General features: G+C 41.2%; 1 protein-coding gene across 4 annotated transcripts in view; it reads right to left on the bottom strand.

Annotated features, from left to right (window-relative positions):
• Positions 1 to 20,138, bottom strand: part of LOC123755869 (steroid hormone receptor ERR1) — a 203,873-nt gene that overhangs the window by 37,620 nt on the left and 146,115 nt on the right. For all 4 annotated transcript variants that reach the window (XM_069300146.1, XM_069300147.1, XM_069300145.1 and 1 more), the window contains exons 4-6: positions 17,300 to 17,422; positions 16,938 to 17,062; positions 8,518 to 8,615 (exon numbers count right to left, since the gene is read on the bottom strand). In XM_069300146.1, coding sequence (XP_069156247.1) covers positions 8,518 to 8,615; positions 16,938 to 17,062; positions 17,300 to 17,422 — 346 coding nt within the window. The remainder of the gene's footprint in view (positions 1 to 8,517; positions 8,616 to 16,937; positions 17,063 to 17,299; positions 17,423 to 20,138) is intronic.

The following is a 20,138-nucleotide window of genomic DNA, read 5'->3' on the forward strand; positions in this document are numbered from 1 at the left end:
TTTCGTTTAGTGTTTCACACATGTCGTTTTCATTTTCCATGAATCTATTTCCCATTTTCAACCTCTGAATATTATCCTTTACCTGCAATTTGTTGTTTATGAATTTATAGAATAGACCTGGTTCTGTTTTACATTTGTCTGCAATCTCTTTTTCAAAATTTCTTTCTGCTTCTCTCCTCACTGCCGTGTATTTGTTTCTCGCATCTTTGTATTGCTGGTATGTTTGGGGGTTTGGCCTCTTCTTGTATTGACTCCATTTTTGTGTCTTTTGGTCTCTGGCCCTCTCGCAATTTCTATTGAACCAATCTTGTTTCCTAGTTCTGCATCTCTGTTTTGGTATAAATTTTTTTGTGCCTTTATCATATATTTCACAAAACTTGACATACATTTCATTCACTTCCTTGCCTAGCATCAAGTCTGTCCAATTATACTCACTAAAAAAAATTCTAAGGTTGCCATAATGTCCTCTCCTGAAGTCAGGTTTTTCAACTGCTTCAACCTCCTTATTTTCTTCCAGATTATAATGCATTGCATACTTTATTCCCAAAAAAGACATAGTCACTTTTACCCAAGGGAGGAAGGTACTGAATGTCAAATATTTCTTCCTCCTTCCTGGTAAATATCAAATCTAGCACGGAGGGAACATCCCTTTCCCTCATCCTCGTAGCTTGTTTAACATGTTGATACAAGAATGTTTCCAGGATGAGGTCTACATATCTACAGGTACAAAAATCTTCTGTTTTAGCTTCGTATGCTTCCCAGTCTATGTATTTCAAGTTGAAGTCACCAACTATCAACAGTCGTGATCTATCGTTATCCGCTCTCGCTATAATCTCTCTCATTATTGTTATAAGACCTTCTCGTTTACTCTCTAGCTCCTCCTTTGACCATGAGCTGCTTGGCGGTGGACTATATGCATTTATGATCATTAGTTTATCATCCTCATGGCAGATCTCTAGTGCTATTATGCCAACTTCTTGTGGATTGGCAGTCATTATTTCCTTCACCTTTAGGTGTTTTTTCACCAGCACAGCAACGCCACCGCCTTTCCTAATTTTTCTCTCCCGTCTCCAAATTGAGTAGCGCCTTGGGAATATGACCTCATTTAAAATAACATCTTCAAGTTTTGTCTCTGTGAGTGCAACAATGTCTGGTGTCTGCAGCTGTATTACATCATTTAACTCCAGTATCTTCGATCTCACTCCATCTATGTTGGTGTATGCAATCTTCAGGAACTTGTTCCCCCTCTCCTTATTCTTCACTCTCCCTCTCTCTCTATTAATTTTATTGGTTTGCCTTTATGTACCACTTTACTGGTCTGCTTACCCCTATCACTTTGTAGAAAAAAGAATTGATTTCTTCTTCATTCCTGCTCTCATTTAAACGTTTTGCCTCGGCGAGGTTCAGTTTCAGCTTCTCTCTGTCTTCTTTTGAAAGATCTCGTCTTAACGACCACACTTTCCCATCCTCATCACTTTGTAATTTTCTAGCATTCCTTAGTACTTCTTCCATCTGTTTGGCCCCGTTTAGGGTGATCCTCAAAGGTCGATCTTTCCCTTTTACGTATCTGCCTATTCTCCTGTAGTCGCACACATTCTCTATGGTAGTAAGACCTTCTATGAGGCCAACAATTTTATCTACTACTTTTGCTTCTTCTACAGCTCTTTCTGACCTAGCTGTTATCTCCTTTTCTTTGCAACCAAAAATTATCAGGGACTTACTCCGATCAACTGTGTTTTGCACCAACTTCGAGTTAGATGCCAATTCCTTTCTTACTTCCAGCCTAATGTTTGTTTTATCTTGGTTGCTGCAGTGTTTGGCTTCCTTTACTGCTTCTTCAATTCTTTCCTTCTCCTTGGCCACTTGTGCATAGGTGAGTTTCCTATCCTTCTTGCACTGTTCTATTCCCTGTGTAACTTCCTCCATCTGTGCTGACAAAAGCTGTTTCTCCTGTTGAATTTCCTTACCTAACCTATTGTAATCATTTATGTTTAAATTTACTTTAACTTCTTCCAAAGCTATTTTTAAGAGACTATTTTCTTCTTCCATGGCTTTGCAATTTGTTTCCAATTGATTCTTATCCTTGCACAATTCTTTCACTAACCCTTCAAGACATAAAACTTTGCTATTCAAATGATCATTACTTTCTTTCAATTTACTAATTATTTCTACATAAGAGTTCACTATAGTATCTAATTTTACCAACTTGTTATTTAGACTGCTAATATCAATGCTTTCTTCATTGAATCCCACAAAATCAAGCTCTGTTTTGTTTTTCCTCTTGCCGGTGGCCATCTTGAATGTTCTTCTCTGCACTGGAAACACTAGGGCAACTTTTTCTCATCTCATTTTTCACTTCCCTTAACACATTCCTGTTATCTCGCCTTTTTTTCAAAAGCACTATACCTTTATACTCTCTGGGACACCACTCACTATCATCAATCTGTACTACAATACTTAGGATTGTTGAAATATGCTGAAGCTCCTCTGATGCAAGTGTTGACCCTAGGGGTGTCACCTTTTTGTGATGAATACCTTTTGTATATATACATAAATAATTTATATTTATGTGTTTACTAGTTGTGTTTTTATGGGGGTTGAGCTTTGCTCTTTCGGCCCGCCTCTCAACTGTCAATCAACTGTTTACTATTTTTTTTTTTTTTTTTTTCCCACACCACACACACCCCCCAGGAAGCAGCCCGTGACAGCTGACTAACTCCCAGGTACCTATTTACTGCTAGGTAACAGGGGCACTTAGGGTGAAAGAAACTTTGCCCATTTGTTTCTGCCTCGTGCGGGAATCGAACCCGCGCCACAGAATTACGAGTCCTGCGCGCTATCCACCAGGCTACGAGGCCCCTATCCACCAGGCTACGAGGCCCCTACGCCCCCTACGAGGCCCCAGGCTATGTGTGTGTGTGTTGGGGGAAAAAATTAGTTAGTAGTTAGTAACGGTTGATTGATTGATTGACACTTGAGAGGCGGGCCAAAAGAGCAGAGCTCAACCCCTGCAAGCACAACTAGGTGAATACTAGCACTCATAGCGTTCCGGGCAGATCCTTAATTTAATAGATAATTTTAAGAAGGCAATTTCTAGCAAAATTAAAAATGTTTACAGATACATTGTAAGAAAGTATAGAAGTGCATTGTAAGAAAGTTTAAAAAATACACTGTATAAGAAATTTGACAGGATTAGTAGGTACACAAAAGTAAATTTAATGGTTATCCACAGGCCCATTGTAGTATAATTTGAGGATTATTGCAAGACATAATGCAGTAAGCTATGTGTTCAGTAAAACAACCATGATATAAGATAACAGCAATGATTACAATAGTAAAATTGTATGACTTAGGTAAATATTTTATTTATTTATATATACAAGAGTTCTTACATTCTTGTACAGCCACTAATACGTGTAGCGTTTCAGGCAAGTTTGTAATCCTATGTTCCCTGGAATATGACCCCGCAAAAAATCATTTTTTACAACCAAGTACCCATTTTACTGTTGAGTTAAACAGAGGCTACAGTTAAGAATTTGTGCCCAGTAAATCCTTCCCAGCCAGGATACGAACCCAGGACAAAACGCTCGCGAAACTCCAGATGAGCGTCTTAACCACTTCACCACGGGGATTGTACCTGTGGGGGATATATACTGGGGGATTGGGTAGCACTAGTAGATACAGTGCGAGTTTCAAGCACTAGGTAGGAAACCATGAAGATGAAATTAGGAACTTTTTTATTTTATTTTTAAATACGGCAAAAGTTTGACAGCTTTTCAATTCATTAGGGAGTGAGTTCCATAGACCAGGTCTCTTTATTTGCATAGAGTGTTTACACAGATTAAGTTTGACTCTGGGGATATCAGAGAGATTTATTTTTGGTATGGTGATTATGTGTTCTATTACATCTGTCCAGGAAGAGTTTCAGAACAGGGTTTTGTAAATGTAAATGGCACAAGAGAATGTGTGTGGAGTGAGTTTATGTTTAGGGATTTAAACAGGGGGGGGGGGGGGGCTGAGAGTTGTCTAAAAGCAGAATTTGTTATTGTTCTGATAGCAGATTTTTGCTGGGTGATGAAGGGCTTGAGGTAGTTTGCAGAGGTTGAGCTCCACGCACAGATACCATATGTAAGATAAGGATAGATTAGCACATAGTATAGTAAGAGGAGAGCAGAGTTTGGAACATAATATCTGATTTTAGAGAGTATTTCAATCGTTTTTGAGACTTTCTTGGTTATGTGTTGTATGTGGGTGCTGAAGTTGAGTCTCTTATGTAAGTATAGGCCAAGGACCTTTCCAGCATTTTTATAGCTGATGTTAACATTGTCTATCTGAAGCTGAATTGCATTTGTTGATTTGCTTCCAAATAAGATGTAGTAGGTCTTTTCTATGTTTAGTGTGAGTTTATTGGTTGACATCCTTAAGTGAACTTTTCTTAATTCATTGTTTACAACATTATTTAATGTGTGTGGGTTGGGGTCTGAATAGATGAGGGTAGTATCGTCAGCAAATAATATAGATGTAAGAATGTTAGAGACATTAGCAGATCATTGATGTATATAAGAAATAGGAGTGGTCCTAGGAGGCTGCCCTGTAGCACTCGTATGGTTAATGGTAGAGTGGGAGCGGTTATATCAATGATGGTTACATATTGGTGTCTGTCACTAAGATAGGATAGGATATAGCTCAGGGCAAGGCCTCGAATTCCATAATGGTGGAGTTTAAGTAGGAGGTAGTTATGGCTACCAGTATCAAAGGCCTTTCTCAGGTCAATGAAGAGTCCAATCAGAAACTTTTTGTCAAGGGCTGAGTAGATTAAATCAAGCAGACTAATAATTGCATCATTTATGCACTTTCCACTGGTGTTGGGGGTTCATGGGTCCAGACAGTGCTATACAGGGGTTATCGGCATAGCATTCAAAGTGCCTGGGCTTCCTACAGGGCTCACTCACCCTGCAAGCCCTGGAAAACCCCCTCGGGCTTTGTTGTACTGGTTACTTCTTCCAAACTCACTCTTGCCTTGTGCGAAATTGTGGGTTGTTCAATGCCTGTGCCATCATGCAATGTTTATATGTCTGTCTTTGCCATGCTGCCTGTTGGATTGATGACACCTTCAACCCTGAGTTGTGTGGGTCTTGGTCCCCACTTGTGACTCTTTGTATTCAGAGGTATCAGGTGACAACAGCTTGGATTGTTGATAGGGTCTTGGATTTTCCTGTTTCCAGCTCTGGAATATCTGAGGTTTTAAGGTTGGGGCAGGGTTTAGCTCAGGATGTGGCTTGCGTTGTTCCAGGATTTGCCCCTTCCGACTCGGGTGCGGAGGAAGTTGAGCCTTACGCTCATGCCAGGGTTTTGGAGACTTTCTAGCAGGCCCCTTCTCTTGAGGCCTCCCCCTTAAGACTCCACTTTTGTGTCACAGGTAGTGGGTGAGGACGATGGCTCCACCCCAGAGCCCTCTTTTGCAGTTTTCAGGGCCCTGGGAGAGTCACAGTGGGACCTTAGCATCCTGTTTGATCCTTTGTGGGCCTTCATGCCTTGTTGAAGGTCGTGTGTTGCATCAGAGTGGTTTCCTTGTCCCCCTCTCTCTGTATGAGTTTCAGTTGGGTTTACCTCTCCCACTTTTCCCCATGGTTCATTTTTGAGTGCCTTTGGGCTCTTTGGCTTCATCCTTCCTGAGGTTTCCTTCTTCCCAAATCCCCCCAGTGGTGGCTCGAGAGGCCATATGTCCATACTTCCTGTGCGACCCAGTTCTGCCTCGGTTATGGGGCCAAGTTTCCTTCGAGGGAGGGAGGGTGGTGGTGGTAGTGAGGGAAGAGTGGGGGGGTGAGGGAAGAGTGGCAGTAAGGGAAGAGTGGTGGTGAGGGAAGAGTGGGGGTGAGGGAAGAGTGGCAGTGAGGGAGGGAGGTGTTTGGTTAATATGGTTCACTTGTTGTGGGGTCCACCTGTCCACTTGTGTGATCCAACTTGTCATATGAAGGAATTATTAATTGTAACCTGTGATAGAATGGGCACTAACACAGGAACTAACTTGGAATGCAATTACACAATGAACTTTATTTCATTTTAGTTATATAAAATATATCTTACCTGAATGTTACTCGAAATATTATTGACACTTCAACAACTTTGGAAATACTGGAGCTCTGGAAATAACGACCTGGGTACAGCCCCATATAGGACGTTAAATCGAGTGGATACTGTAATGAAATGCCATTTTCTGGGTGAGCCCCAGAGGCTCCCTGGCACCCTACCTCCCTCCGGTGGGCAGTTTCGTTTAATTTTTTATGCTTAGCCTTCGAACTGGGGTTGAGTAGCTGGCACGATGGGTCTGGGGCTGTGCGGACAAGCAGCGTGGCGGCGGTGTATGACATTTGCTTGTTTGCTTATTTCCTTGAAAATTGGGGAGTTCTGCCTCCCTGTTTGGTTTTCGGATGCAATTTTCTTAACAAGTGGGGTTTGTTTTGTTATGCCTACCTTTCTGGGTGCCTAGCCCCAGTCAATGGCAGATAAGGAATACCCCCAACCACATGGGGGGTTTCCAGAGGTCATTGCTCCCATGCCTTTATGAGAGAGCCAGGTTCTAGCTCGTGGTCCCCGGTAGGCTCAACTCCATTGACTAATGCCCTAGACTAATATATCACATATTAGTATTATATATTATAATACACATATTATATCACACACATCTTATATTATTAATATATCATATATTAGCCTGATAGCTCCAGGGAGCCTCCGGGCTCACCCAGAAAATAGCATTTCATTACATTCAATGCTGCTTTTATGCTGCCATTTTATTTCTCTTACCTTAAACAGTTTATTGCATTTCCACCAAGGTTATGGACCTCTAGACTTTAGAAAAATCAGAGAACCTGGTTACGAATAAGGAGTTTGTAACACTAACCAAACCATTAGAATAATCAAATGTACATTTGACTTTAAGGAAAAGAAAGTTGTGATTCAACTATATAAATTTCTGGAGAGCCCTTATTTGGATTACTGTAGCAAAGTATGGAGACCTCATCTTCAGAAAGACATAGCTGCTCTAGAAAAAGTGCAACACTGGGCAACAAAAATCATTCCAGAGCCAAGTCAATTCACGTATCTGGAACGGTTGAGGGCCACAGGGCTAACAGCACTGCAAACAAGGCATGACATGGCAGATCTCATTGAAACTTTTAAAACACTGAACAATTTGGAGGATGTTGATCCGGATAATTTCTTCAAAAGGTCAGATGTAACACAAACAAGCAGCAACAGTTTCAAGCTCAACAAGCCACAGTGTAGGACTGAGAACAGGAGATGCTTTTTCACCCACAGAGTTATAAACTCATGGAACTGCCTACGCGCCGAAGCCATAAATGCCAAAACTAATAAATTTTAAAATCCAACTGGAAAAGATCAAGGCAAATGGGGGGGGGGGGCGGGGCAGACCATCGACAAGCCACAGGCTTCCTGTCCTCATCAACGCCAACAGTGTTAGTGGCCCTCTGGTAAATTCAGGTAAACCCATGGAACTACCTACCTGCCAAAGCCATAAATGCCAAGACATTGCAATATATTACTGCAGTTCAAATTCCAGTTAAAGAAAATTCTTAGGAAAAATGGGGGAGGGGGGCCTTTGATGAAGCCACTGGCTTCCTGTGCCTGTCTTGGCCACTAAACAGATGATGGACTTTAGGTAAATCTCGGCATCCTGACAGTCTTCATACTGACATCACAAGTATTCTAACAGCCAACCTGCTGACATTATCACAAGTATCCTGACAACCAACATGCTGACATCATCAAAAGTGTCCTGACAACTTACATGCTGACATCATCACAAGCATCCTGACAACCTATATACAGGATTTGACATCTGATGTCATTACAATCATTCCAATAGGCTAGTAGTAGTAGGCATCCATCAGTCTCAAAGAGACTATAGAGTTGCACTCTGGTTGTCGGTCTGGAGTGGCTTCTCCAGGGCGCAAAGCTAGGGTAGGTTGATATGAGGAAGAAGCTGTTACCCATGCAGCAGGTCACCCCACTCCATGGCGCCAAAAGTCTCCAAAGGAAAAGCAAACACCGTTACGATTGGTTCCAGCGCTGTCGCAGGAACTATCTGAATGAGGTTGAAGGCAACAACGAACTGCCCTAGGGGCTCCAGATCCAGAGGTTACCTCAGCTATAATCTATATAGGCTATAGGTTATAGCCGATTAGCTAACATTATATGTGTCTTGACAAACAACACACTGACATAATATGCAGGCTGACAATCTCAAGCATACTGACAGTCTATATGCATACATTATCACAATTGTCCTGAAATCCTGTATGCTGACATTAGTAAAAAAAAAGCCCTTGTTTTAGAGTACTTTCTTACTGATATAGTGCCAAAGGAATATTTGAGAGATTATGCTTTATTCTATATTTAAGTACATTTATTTTTTTAATATGCATACTAATATTATAATTTTATAACCAATGGTTTACTCTGGAACAAATATGTCTACTTAGATCTTGTACTAACCTTCTAATGACACTTTTTTGACTGGCATTTGATGCAGTGAGAAGGGTGACTCTGTTGTTCTTCGGTACTTCTGCCTGCCACCTCTCACTCGATCTAACCTAAGGAAGAATACCTATTATAAAGCTGAGTATTGTTCAGATAAGGTAGAATACTTTCTTTTTGCTATACCTTGAACCAGTGTTCAATCATACCCTTAAATAATGACTTTGTACAACAATCTGTTATATCCTCATTGTAACTATGGCTTGCAAAACATGTTAACAATGTACACACCCTTGTGGTAACAATGTCTTGTCAAAGCGCTTCAGGCTGAGATCATCAAGATCGTTACCTAATTACAAAAGGACAAGTTGTGAGTGTTCTAATGGTAACCAAAAGTAATAAAGTATTACACTGAGAAAAATATAATACATTATTGTGATTTCATTGTGTGCAGAGTATTACAACAACAAACAGAAGTAGATTAAAAGAAAGCCAGAAATTTATTGATGAATAATTGCAGTATAGGAAAGTAAATGGCAGACAAGTCCACAGGGCAATTTACCTTGTAGTAATAAGGAATTGACCCTTATTAATCCCTTATGAATTGGGATCAAAGAAGATTTTAAATAACAAACCAATACTCCTGTCCAATAACGATGGTCAGCTTTCAGCCTCTGATACTGCTACTGAGTTCAATAGGTTCTTCTCTTCCATTGGGTCATCCCTTGAAAATGATATTCCATCTTCCAGTACTGATGTTAAGGACTATCTTACAGGTAACTATCCACAGTCTCTGTACCTAAAGCCTACAAAGTCCACTGATGTTAATGAGATAATCCTTTCCCTTAAAACCAAGTCTAGTGCCCTTGAGGAGATACCAACTTTAATTTACAAAACAAACTCCAGATCTTTAGCCCCTGCTATTGCAATGCTCTTCAACAAGTCACTTGAACTCCAAACCTTTCCAGATATTTTAAAAACAGTGAGAGTAACCCTTGTCCACAAATGTGGTGATCTCACAGATGTTAACAACTACAGACCTATATCAATCCTGCCTAACTTGTCAAAAATATTTGAAAAACTAATCTACAAGCAGCTTTACTCTTATCTAGCCAAACACAATATACTTAGCTCTTGTCAATATGGCTTCAGACCCAAAAAAAGCACTAACAATGCACTTATTAGTATGATTAATTTGATTCATGCAACTCTTGATAAAAATGAGTTCCCTGTTGGGTTATTTGTGGACCTGCATAAGGCTTTTGACACTGTCAACCACCAAAACCTTCTTAAATTACATCATTATGGAGTCAGAGGACACTCCCTGCAATACCTCAAATCTTACCTTACTGACAGGCTCCAGTATGTTTCTGTGAATAAATCAATTTCTCCCACCCTACCCATCAATATCAGTGTTCCTCAGGGCAGCATACTTGGCCCTCTCCTCTTTCTCATCTACATTAATGACCTTCCAAATGCCTCCCAACACCTCAAACCAATTCTATTTGCTGACAGCACAACCTACATTTACTCCAGTCCTGACCCCCTTGTTCTAAATGTCACAGTGAATACTGAGCTAAATAAAGTCCATCTTTGGCTAACAGCCAACAAACTCACCCTTAACATTGACAAAACTTTCTATATTCTGATTGGCAATTAATCCTCTAATCAAATAAATCTCAGGATAAACAATACCCAAATTTGTAACAAAATAGATGGCAAATTCCTTGGCGTTCTCATTGACCACAAGCTGAATTTCCAGGGACACATTCTAAATATATCAAAAAAAGTTTAAAAAACTGTTGGCATTCTTTCTAAGATCAGATATTATGTACCTCGCCCTGCCCTGGTGACTCTCTATTACTCCCTCATCTATCCATATCTCAACTATGGTATTTGTGCTTGGGGTTCTACTACCCAAAATCATTTACGTCCTCTAATTACTCAACACAGAGCTGCTATTAGGACAATATCCAACTCTAGCCCCAGACATCACTCGGTACCCCTACTCAAACCTCTGAATATGTTAGATATTAAGTCACTGCACATCCTCTCAAGTGTATTATACATATATAAAATGCTGAACTGTAATGCCAATCCTGATCTCAAAAGCTTCATTGAAGGTTGAAACAGAACCCATGAGCACCACACCAGAAATAAATACTGTTTTGATATTCCAAGAGTATGACTTAACCAAACTAGAAATGCTCTTCAAATCAAGGGACCCAGAATGTGGAATGACCTTCCCAATCATGTCAAAGACCTTACCTCTTTCAACCAGTTTAAGATAAAAATTAAGCACTACCTAATAAATTCCCTGTAACCTACCTTACCCCTATATTGTCAACCCATGTCTGTTATTTTTTAAACAACGATGTTTGTCGACGTAATTGTACTTGTGCTGCTTTTTCTGCCATGTTCCCCTCTTTTTTATTTTTATTTGTTCTCAACACATTTTATACTTTAATCTCAATTAGTATTAAGTTCTAGTCTTTAATGTTTTTCCTGCCCGAAACGCTTTGCGTAATAGTGGCTTTAGGCATTGTATGTACTAGCTCTATCTATAAATCTATCAATTTTTGTATAACCTCTTGTATGTATGTACTTTACCTGAATAAACATTTATTTATTTATTTATTTATAAGTAAACATCACACCTCACTGTCATGCCGCTCATCTGCGCAGCCTTTCCCCACCCCCTCCCAGGAGGAAGGAGGGGGAGGGGGGCCCCAGACCCTCCATGCCGGCTGCTCCACCATTCAGTTCTGAGGATGAGCTTCAAAAATAAAGCAAAAACCGCCAACCGGAGGGAGGAAGGGAGCCGGGAAGCCTCCAGGGCTCACCCAGAAAATGGCGTTTCATTACATTCAACACTGGTTTTCTGTGGGGAGCCACTATGGCTCCCCAGAGCTACCTAACCAAAGAAAAGGAACAAGAGGGACTTACCCGGGAGGCAGCCACCACTCATTCCTTAACTCGAAGTCGAGACAATTGGCTTCAGCCTGCGACCCAAAGCAACACACCCCAAACTAGGGCCAGGAACATTGACCAGGTAGCGGGCGGCGAGGACCTAGTTCGACTTGAAATCCCTCGTGCCCGAATGTCAGCCCAAGACATGTTATCAAAGACAGCAGCCAAAGCAGCAAACTTACAGACGTCATGGGCACGAGGATAGACCACAGGCTGGCTGGACCGAATAACCCTGCGGAGAACCTGGGAGACCCAAGCCCTGTACCAGGGAACGAGGGAAATCGGATCAACTCAAAGCGCATCCCCAGCCACCGAGGCTGAGGCGCACAAATAATGGCGAAGAGCTGCAACCAGACACAACACATGATGAACCCCCCAGCCTGACCAACCAAGCATCAACGACCAAAGGAAACCTCTCCAGAAAGCTGCCGACTCATTATTTGCCAGAAACGAAGGTGACAGCTGCAACCGAATAAACCTACCATTGGGCCCAAAAAAGTAGAAACTCCTGTGCCAGAGGAGAGTATGGAGGTGAAACAAATTACGAGAAAGCTTGCAAAACGGAGCAGAATTAACATCCACCCCAAATGCAAGCTGAAGCGGCTCTGCCAGCACCGCACAATATGAGGTGACAGTATTAGGCATCAAAGGACAGTCCTGAAAAAGCCAAGAAAGAAAGGACAAAACAACCCAATCCAAAATAGAGGACAACCTACGACGGGAGAGAAAATGGTGAAAAGAACGCCTGGAAACGTCATACTGTCGCCGAAGCACGCAGGTGAGACACCATCAACGAAGTCACCTGATCATCATACAATCAGTAATACACACGCATCAAAAAGACCAGATGCAAAGATCGGAGTAGATCAAACCAGCCAGGTTTACCAGACACTCAGTCAGACACGCAGACCGGACCAGCCCGATCCAGTCCAGTCTGGCGGAAAGAGGCGGAACCGCGGGAAACACTTTGGGTTCCAACACTGAGCAAGCAGCGTCTGAAACCAAGGCTGGGCTGGCCACCAAGGGGCTAACAAGACTACTCTCCCCTGGTAAGTCTCCAACCGAGCCAGGACCCGAAGCAACAGCTGGACCGGGGCAAAGAAGTACAGGTAACAACACCTCAACCATGTAAGGTACGGGATTGAAAGTCGTACCCTAGAGAATTGTTAACAACACCCACTCTTACTCTTATAAGTAATGGGAGGGGATATGTATATAGCAGCAACAATCAACTCTATTCTACAAAGAACAAGAAATACATTTTGGGGTACAATTTCATAAAGGTTTTTTATTTAACACAAGATTACCTTACACTGACTTGATAGAAGGGGAGGGGGTTACTTGGATCACACACAGGATTGTTAAGGATAAGGGAGGGATTCCTTCAAAAAAATACAAGCCTTAGGGGTGAATTGACAAATGGATCTCCACAACAGGCAAAGTCTTCACAAACTGGGACTTAAGGTCATTACTATACTCCACTCCTCCTGGGTGACTACAAAAAGTATGGGTTTTATCAATACTGTACACTGTTCTGACCACAATACACAAAAGGGGGGTGGACAAAGTAAATGGGGATAAGACCACATGCACAGAAATCTGAGTAAATGAATTAATAACACCAAAACACCATCTACACACAGGGTTCTATGAATAAACTTAATTCTTAAGACTTCCTATTCCTGACTCATACAAAGGGAGCACTGCTATACTCTGATACAATGCACTTATCGTTATTGTAGGAGACCATCACAAGTCACACATGTGATGATGGTCCTTTTTTTGACTCTGCTCAACACCAAGTGAATGAGAGAACTTGCACATGTCTCTAACCGCTCAGTTCCAATAATGTTTCATCCATACGCACGTCATACACATTTTCCAATAATTAGTTAATTTATATGTCTTATAACATTCCAGGCTGTTTTTCTACATTTAACACTATTGTTTCTCTATATTTTCTTGCACTGAATGTACTTTTTAAACATTTAATTACTTTTGTTTACACTGTTTTTTGGGGGATGACATTTTCTGTTAAGACAATGCTTTGTGCATGTGCAGAACTGCCTATTGTACTGGCAAAGATATTTCAACTGTAAGGGTTCCAGACTGTTTTGCAACATTTAACATTGCTGTTTCTCCCTTAAAATTATTTCTCAAGGGTCTCCCTCTCTTACAACTAGTCCTGCTGAAGTGTGCACCGCGACAGCTTCGCAATTGGGGAAGGGCGCCACATACACGGGAAGATGCTGGGACCACTCCCACCTGAAGAGGGCTACATCCAGGAGTACGTACATCTGGCAGAGCCAACTGAAGGAGTCGGCATCGACCATCCATTCCATGGACAGGGGAATGAACTGGGACAGGCCATCCGCCAGGGTATTGCACATACCCCCCTGGACATGAACCACACGGAGAGCCAAACCCCAAGAATCCAGCAGACGAGTCACTTGAAGCGACCAGCCACAAAGAGCCAAGGACCAAAGAGAGCTCCCCAAGGTTCAGGCAATGAACCACCAGAGTACAGTCCGAATGGAGCCTGATCGTTAAACCCCGAGCGACCCGGACCCTCTGAAGCGACAGCCAAACCGCCACAAACTCCCGCGCCACAGGACCCAGCGAAGTCTGAACCTGAGATGGGACCAGATAGACTTTCCTCCAGTTCACTGGGAACCCGAACCTGGTGAGCTGGGAAAGAACCACACCCTTGGCGAGCAGACACCCAGACTGACTGGCTCACACAAGCCAGCCGTCGAGATAGGCTAGAACCAGAACCCCTAACAGATGCAGATGGGTCACCATGACCCAGGTGAGAGGCATAAATATGAGGGGTGCCAGATTCAGGCCAAAAGGAAGGCATCAAAAGCAGTAAGCATGCTGCCTCACCACAAAACCTAACCAGTCCCTGAACCACAAATGAATCAGGACGTGCCAGTATGCGTCCTGGAGGTTCAGAGACACCATCCAAGCATCTGGCTCCAAGAGTAGCTGGACCTGGGTCATTTGAAAGAAGGGGCAAACGATCCAGGGGTTCAGGCGGGACAAGTCCAAAATGAACCTCAGATCCGCACAGTCCCGTTTTGGGATTGGAAACAGGCAGGAAACCCACCTGAGGGATGTGGATGTTTCAACCATGCCCTAGCAAACCCACTCCAAGATGACTTAGCTCCAATAGTCAAATTAATAATTAATTGTGTTGTGGGGGACAGGCAGCCAGAGTGTATTCATACATGTTAGGCTTGTACCAACATCCCCTTCCCCAGGCCGAATTACAGACCCCAAACAGGATGCAACCCCACCACAAGCTGACTAACTCATGAATACCTACTTACTCAGGAGAAATTACAGGCCCATGGAATAAATGGTAAAATATTAGAATGGATAAAAACATTGGTTGAAGGGAAGAAAACAAAGGGTAGTGCTAAATGGAAAAGAATCTGAATGGAGAAATGTGATAAGTGGGGTGCCACAAGGATCCATTTTGGGCCCTACCCTTTTTGTCATACATCAGTGACATAGACGAGAATATTACAAACCACATCATCAAATGTATGTGATGATGTATGGTGCAACATACTAGCTCAACATGGAAACATATGGATAGATACAGGGCTGACACAGTAACAGCAGAGGAAGTCACTGATCTGCATAAAGTGATTAATGCGGCATCACAAACCCAAACTCTTATAATGGGAGATTTTAACAACGAGACAATAGAATGGGTAAATCTAACATCACAAGCTGAAGGAGTTCAATTTCTAGACCTGGTGCAGGACTCATTTCTCATACAACATGTGACTGAACCCACTCGAGGTAACAGCATTCTGGACCTGGTGCTAACATCAGAAGAGGGCATGATCAATATAATTCAAATAGGAAAAAAGCTCACTCCATCGTATGATCACAATACAGTATTCTAAGATGGAATACAATTACAGAAACTCTCCTAAAGGTCCAAGATGATGACCTTCTAGATTAGCATTGAGGAAACTATTAGGGAATGAAAGAGGAATTACAAAAACTTCATGGACGGAGCTATAGGTGATCAGGGCATGGAAACATCATGGGAAAATTTCAAAAAGGTCATTACTGAACTCGTACAAAGATATGTGCCAAAAAAGGAGAAAGAAAAGAACGGGAACATAATGGGTGACACAAGTAGTAAAAAACCAGCGTTGAATGTAATGAAATGCCATTTCCTGGGTGAGACCCGGAGGCTTCCCGGAGCTATACCAGGCTGATATGCTAATGTCAGACTTTGGCATCAGTCATGTGTATGGAGTTCTTAGGCCTACCAGGGACCACGGTCAGAACCTGGCCCCCTCAGAGAGGCAAGGGGAGCAATGGCCTATAGAAACTCCCGTGTGGTTGGAAGCATTCTGTGTCTGCCATTGACGGGGTCAAGCATCCAGAAAGGGAAGTGTCCCAAAATAAACCCCTATTCTGGTTAAAATTGCTACCAAAAGCCGAACTAGTGGATAGAACTCCCCAACAGAAAACAAGCAAACTAGTGTGATGTCACACGTCACACGTCACTGCGCCGCTGTCTGCGCTGCTCCCCTACCCCTTCCCTTGGCAGGGGGAGCCCCAGACCTCTCACGCCGGCTATCCACCCATCAGTTCTTCGGCTGATGCTAAAGGCACCAGTTGTGTACTCCGGCTCCAGTAGTTGTTTCAGCACTGTACCTAGAGTGTGGTGTCTGTCTTCTAGGTGGTGCATGACCCGGGAGTGAGTCTCCAGTAGTCGGGCTGCATGCGCCTAGGGTTACCTTCCCAAGGTGCCCTGTAAGTATTGCCCTTGGGGCTTGGGGTTACTTTCCACAAGTTCCTTGGGTCCTACTTCTGCTAGGCCATTTACTGTTTAGTTTTTGGCCGCCTTTTGTGTGCTAGGGGGTTCTGTCTCCCTTGTTTGCCTTAGGGTAAGGGGCAGTTTGCACTGGTATGGGCACAGGGTACTACCCAGCTTGTTTTCACCAATCATAGCGGCCAGCTCTGTTTCGCCTGGGTACACTGTCCTCTTGCAGGGTTTTCTGTTTCTTTTTGTTTGTCTGCCTGGTGGGGGAGGGTCTGCCTTTGGTTCTTGCCCCCTTTGTACTGGGTTCTCTTCCTTCTTCCGGTGGTTCCCCCTGCTAGGTCCCCATGAGTGTACACGTGACCCATCTTTCCAACTTTCTAAATACATGCGAACCAAAAGACACCTGTGGATCACCCACCTAATACTCTCTTTGAGCATGCCGACATGGAGACACTTGTGGATCACCCACCTAACACCCTCTTTGAGCATGCTGACCTGGAGACACTTGTGGATCTCTCATCTGACACCCTCTTTGAGCATGTCAACCTGGAAACACTTGTAGATTACTCACTTCACACACTCTTTGAGCATGCCAACCTGGAGACACTTGTGAATCACCTACCTTACACCCTCCTTGAGCATGCTAACCTGAGGACACTTGTGGATCACCCACCTTACACCCTCCTTGAGCATGCCAACCCGCAGACACTTGTGAAAGCGACACGCCTGGCATGCCTTCCGTCTTCTCTTGTTGATCTCACAATCATTAGCAGCTGGACAGGTGTATTCAATGTTGCCCTGCTGACACACACCTCGTTAGTAAACATTTTACAATTTATAACTCATAGTGCAAGAGTTTTTTTTGTCATTTGTAACTTTATAACACTATTTGGCTGTTGATAACTTTATACTACCTCCATGAAATATGAAAAGCAAGCACAAAATGACACTAAATTATTTTCACTATACAAACACATGTCTTAAAGCGCCGGACAGCACTTTACGAAGAAATGAGAATACAACTGGTGGCCTCACCTGGATTGTTCTCTTGAAGAAAGCTTTACAAGCCTCGCAAGATGCCACACCATAGTGGAAGCCCGAGGCGATGTCCCCACACACAAGGCATGACCTTTTGGGCCCATCATCCTCACGTAGATTCTGTAAAAGATAGACCAGGCTGTTGTCTGCAATGCTGTAAATATATTAATTTATAACTCTATTTGCTCTATAACAAGTTATTTTAGGTGTTACTATAGCACACAGCCCTATATTTACACTATAGTAAATATATTTTATATATATATATATTTATATATATATATATATATATATATATATATATATATATATATATATATATATAATATATATATATATATATATATATATATATATATATATTTATATATATATATATATATATATATATATATATATATATATATACTGTATATATATATATATATATATATATATATATATATATATATATATATATATATATATATATATATATATATATATATATATATATATATGTATGTTGTACCTAGTAGCCAGAACACACTTCTCAGCCTACTATACAAGGCCCGATTTGCCTAATAAGCCAAGATTTTATGAATTAATTGTTTTTCGACTACCTAACCTACCTAACCTAACCTAACCTAACTTTTTCGGCTACCTAACCTAACCTATAAAGATAGGTTAGGTTAGGTTAGGTAGGGTTGGTTAGGTTCGGTCATATATCTACCTTAATTTTAACTCCAATAAAAAAAATTGACCTCATACATAATGAAATGGGTAGCTTTATTATTCCATAAGAAAAAAATTAGAGAAAATATATTAATTCAGGAAAACTTGGCTTATTAGGCAAATCGGGCCTTGCATAGTAGGCTGAGAAGTGCGTTCTGGCTACTAGGTACGACATATATATATATATATATATATATATATATATATATATATATATATATATATATATATATATATATATATATATATATATATATATATATATATATATATATATATATATATATATATATCATTGAATATGATAGCATATTCTGTATTGACTATTTTCTGATTTAGGGCTTCTATCCCACTAACTAATGCTCTTGAATCAGGGTTTAGTTGCAAGAGGAGTTCTCCAAAAGTCATGTTCGTTTTTCGAGGTGATGGAAAAGAAGTGAATAATTATCAATTAATTATCAATAATTAATAATTGCCCCGACTTACGATAATTTCGAGTTACGATGTAAATTTCATAAAACAATGCGACTCGACTTACGATAGTGTCGTCGACTAATGATATTTGTTGGTACACGTTTGGGTCGACCAAGCTTGTGGTTCCCGGTCATGCGGGCCGACCTGCCTCAGTTTACTAGAGCTGCCCGCTTAGTGACGATCACGCCTATAAGAAATTCCGTTTTTGTTGTGATTTTTTGCTTTTTGAACATAAAACTGATTACAGTATTATATATCATGCCATGAGTTACGCCAGTCCATAAAGGAGGCAATCCGGCAGACATAAACAATTATAGCCCAATATCAAATCTACCCATTCTATAAAAAATATTTGAAAAAATTATATACAAACAGCTCTATTCCTACCTCGTAAAATTCGACATATGCAGCCCCTGCCAGTTTGGCTTCCGGTCCCAAAAGAGCACCAATGATGCAATCATTAGTCTCCTTGACGTAATCTACTCAGCCACTGACAAAAATGAGTTTCCAATTGGACTCTTCATTGACCTAAGAAAAGCCTTTGATACTGTTAATCACAACTAACTTTTACTTAAACTCCAGCATTATGGAATCCGAGGCCTTGCCCTGGACTATATCCGATCCTATCTTAGTGACAAACACCAATGTGTAACTATCAATGATACAACCTCTTCCACTCTACCAATAACCATTGGAGTGCCACAGGGCAGCATCTTAGGACCTCTTCTATTTCTTATATATATCAATGATCTACCTAATGTCTCTAATGTTCTTAAACCTATATTGTTTGCTGATGATTCTACCCTCATCTATTCAGACCCCAACCCACATGCACTAAATAATGTTGTGAATAATGAATTAAAAAAAGTCCACTTATGGATGTTAACTAACAAACTAACACTAAACATAGAAAAGACCTACTACATCTTATTTGGAAGTAAGTCATCGAATGCAATTCAGCTACAGATAGACAACATTAACATCAGTAATAAAAATGATGGAAAGTTTCTGGGCCTATTCCTAGACAAGAAACTCAACTTCAGCACCCACATTCAACACATAACTAAGAAAGTCTCTAAAACAGTTGGAATACTCTCCAAAATAAGATATTATGTTCCTAACTCTGCTCTCCTCTCACTATATTATGTACTAATCTATCCCTATCTTAATTATGGTATCTGTGCATGGGGGTCTACCACTGTAAACCACCTAAAGCCCATCATCACCCAGCAAAAATCTGCTATCAGAATAATAACAAACTCTGCTTTCAGACAACACTCAGCCCCCTTGTTTAAGTCCCTTAACTTGCTAAATATTAACTCCCTCCACACATTCTCTTGTGTCAACTACATTTACAAAACCCTGTTCTTAAATGCAAACCATGTTCTGAAACTCTCCCTGGATAGATGTAATAGGACCCATTATCACCACACCAGAAATAAATATTTCTTTGATATCCCCAGGGTCATACTTAATCTGTGTAAACACTCTATGCAAATTAAGAGACCTAGTCTATGGAACTCACTCCCTAGTGAATTGAAAAGTTGTCAAACTTTTGCCTCATTTAAAAACAAAAACAAAAAGTACCTAATTTCATCTTCGTAGTTTCCTACACTGAGCTTTAAATTTGCTCTGTATCTAGTGTTAC

This window comes from Procambarus clarkii, chromosome 43 (genome assembly GCF_040958095.1).
Source record: "Procambarus clarkii isolate CNS0578487 chromosome 43, FALCON_Pclarkii_2.0, whole genome shotgun sequence".
Taxonomy (NCBI): Eukaryota; Metazoa; Arthropoda; class Malacostraca; order Decapoda; family Cambaridae; genus Procambarus; species Procambarus clarkii.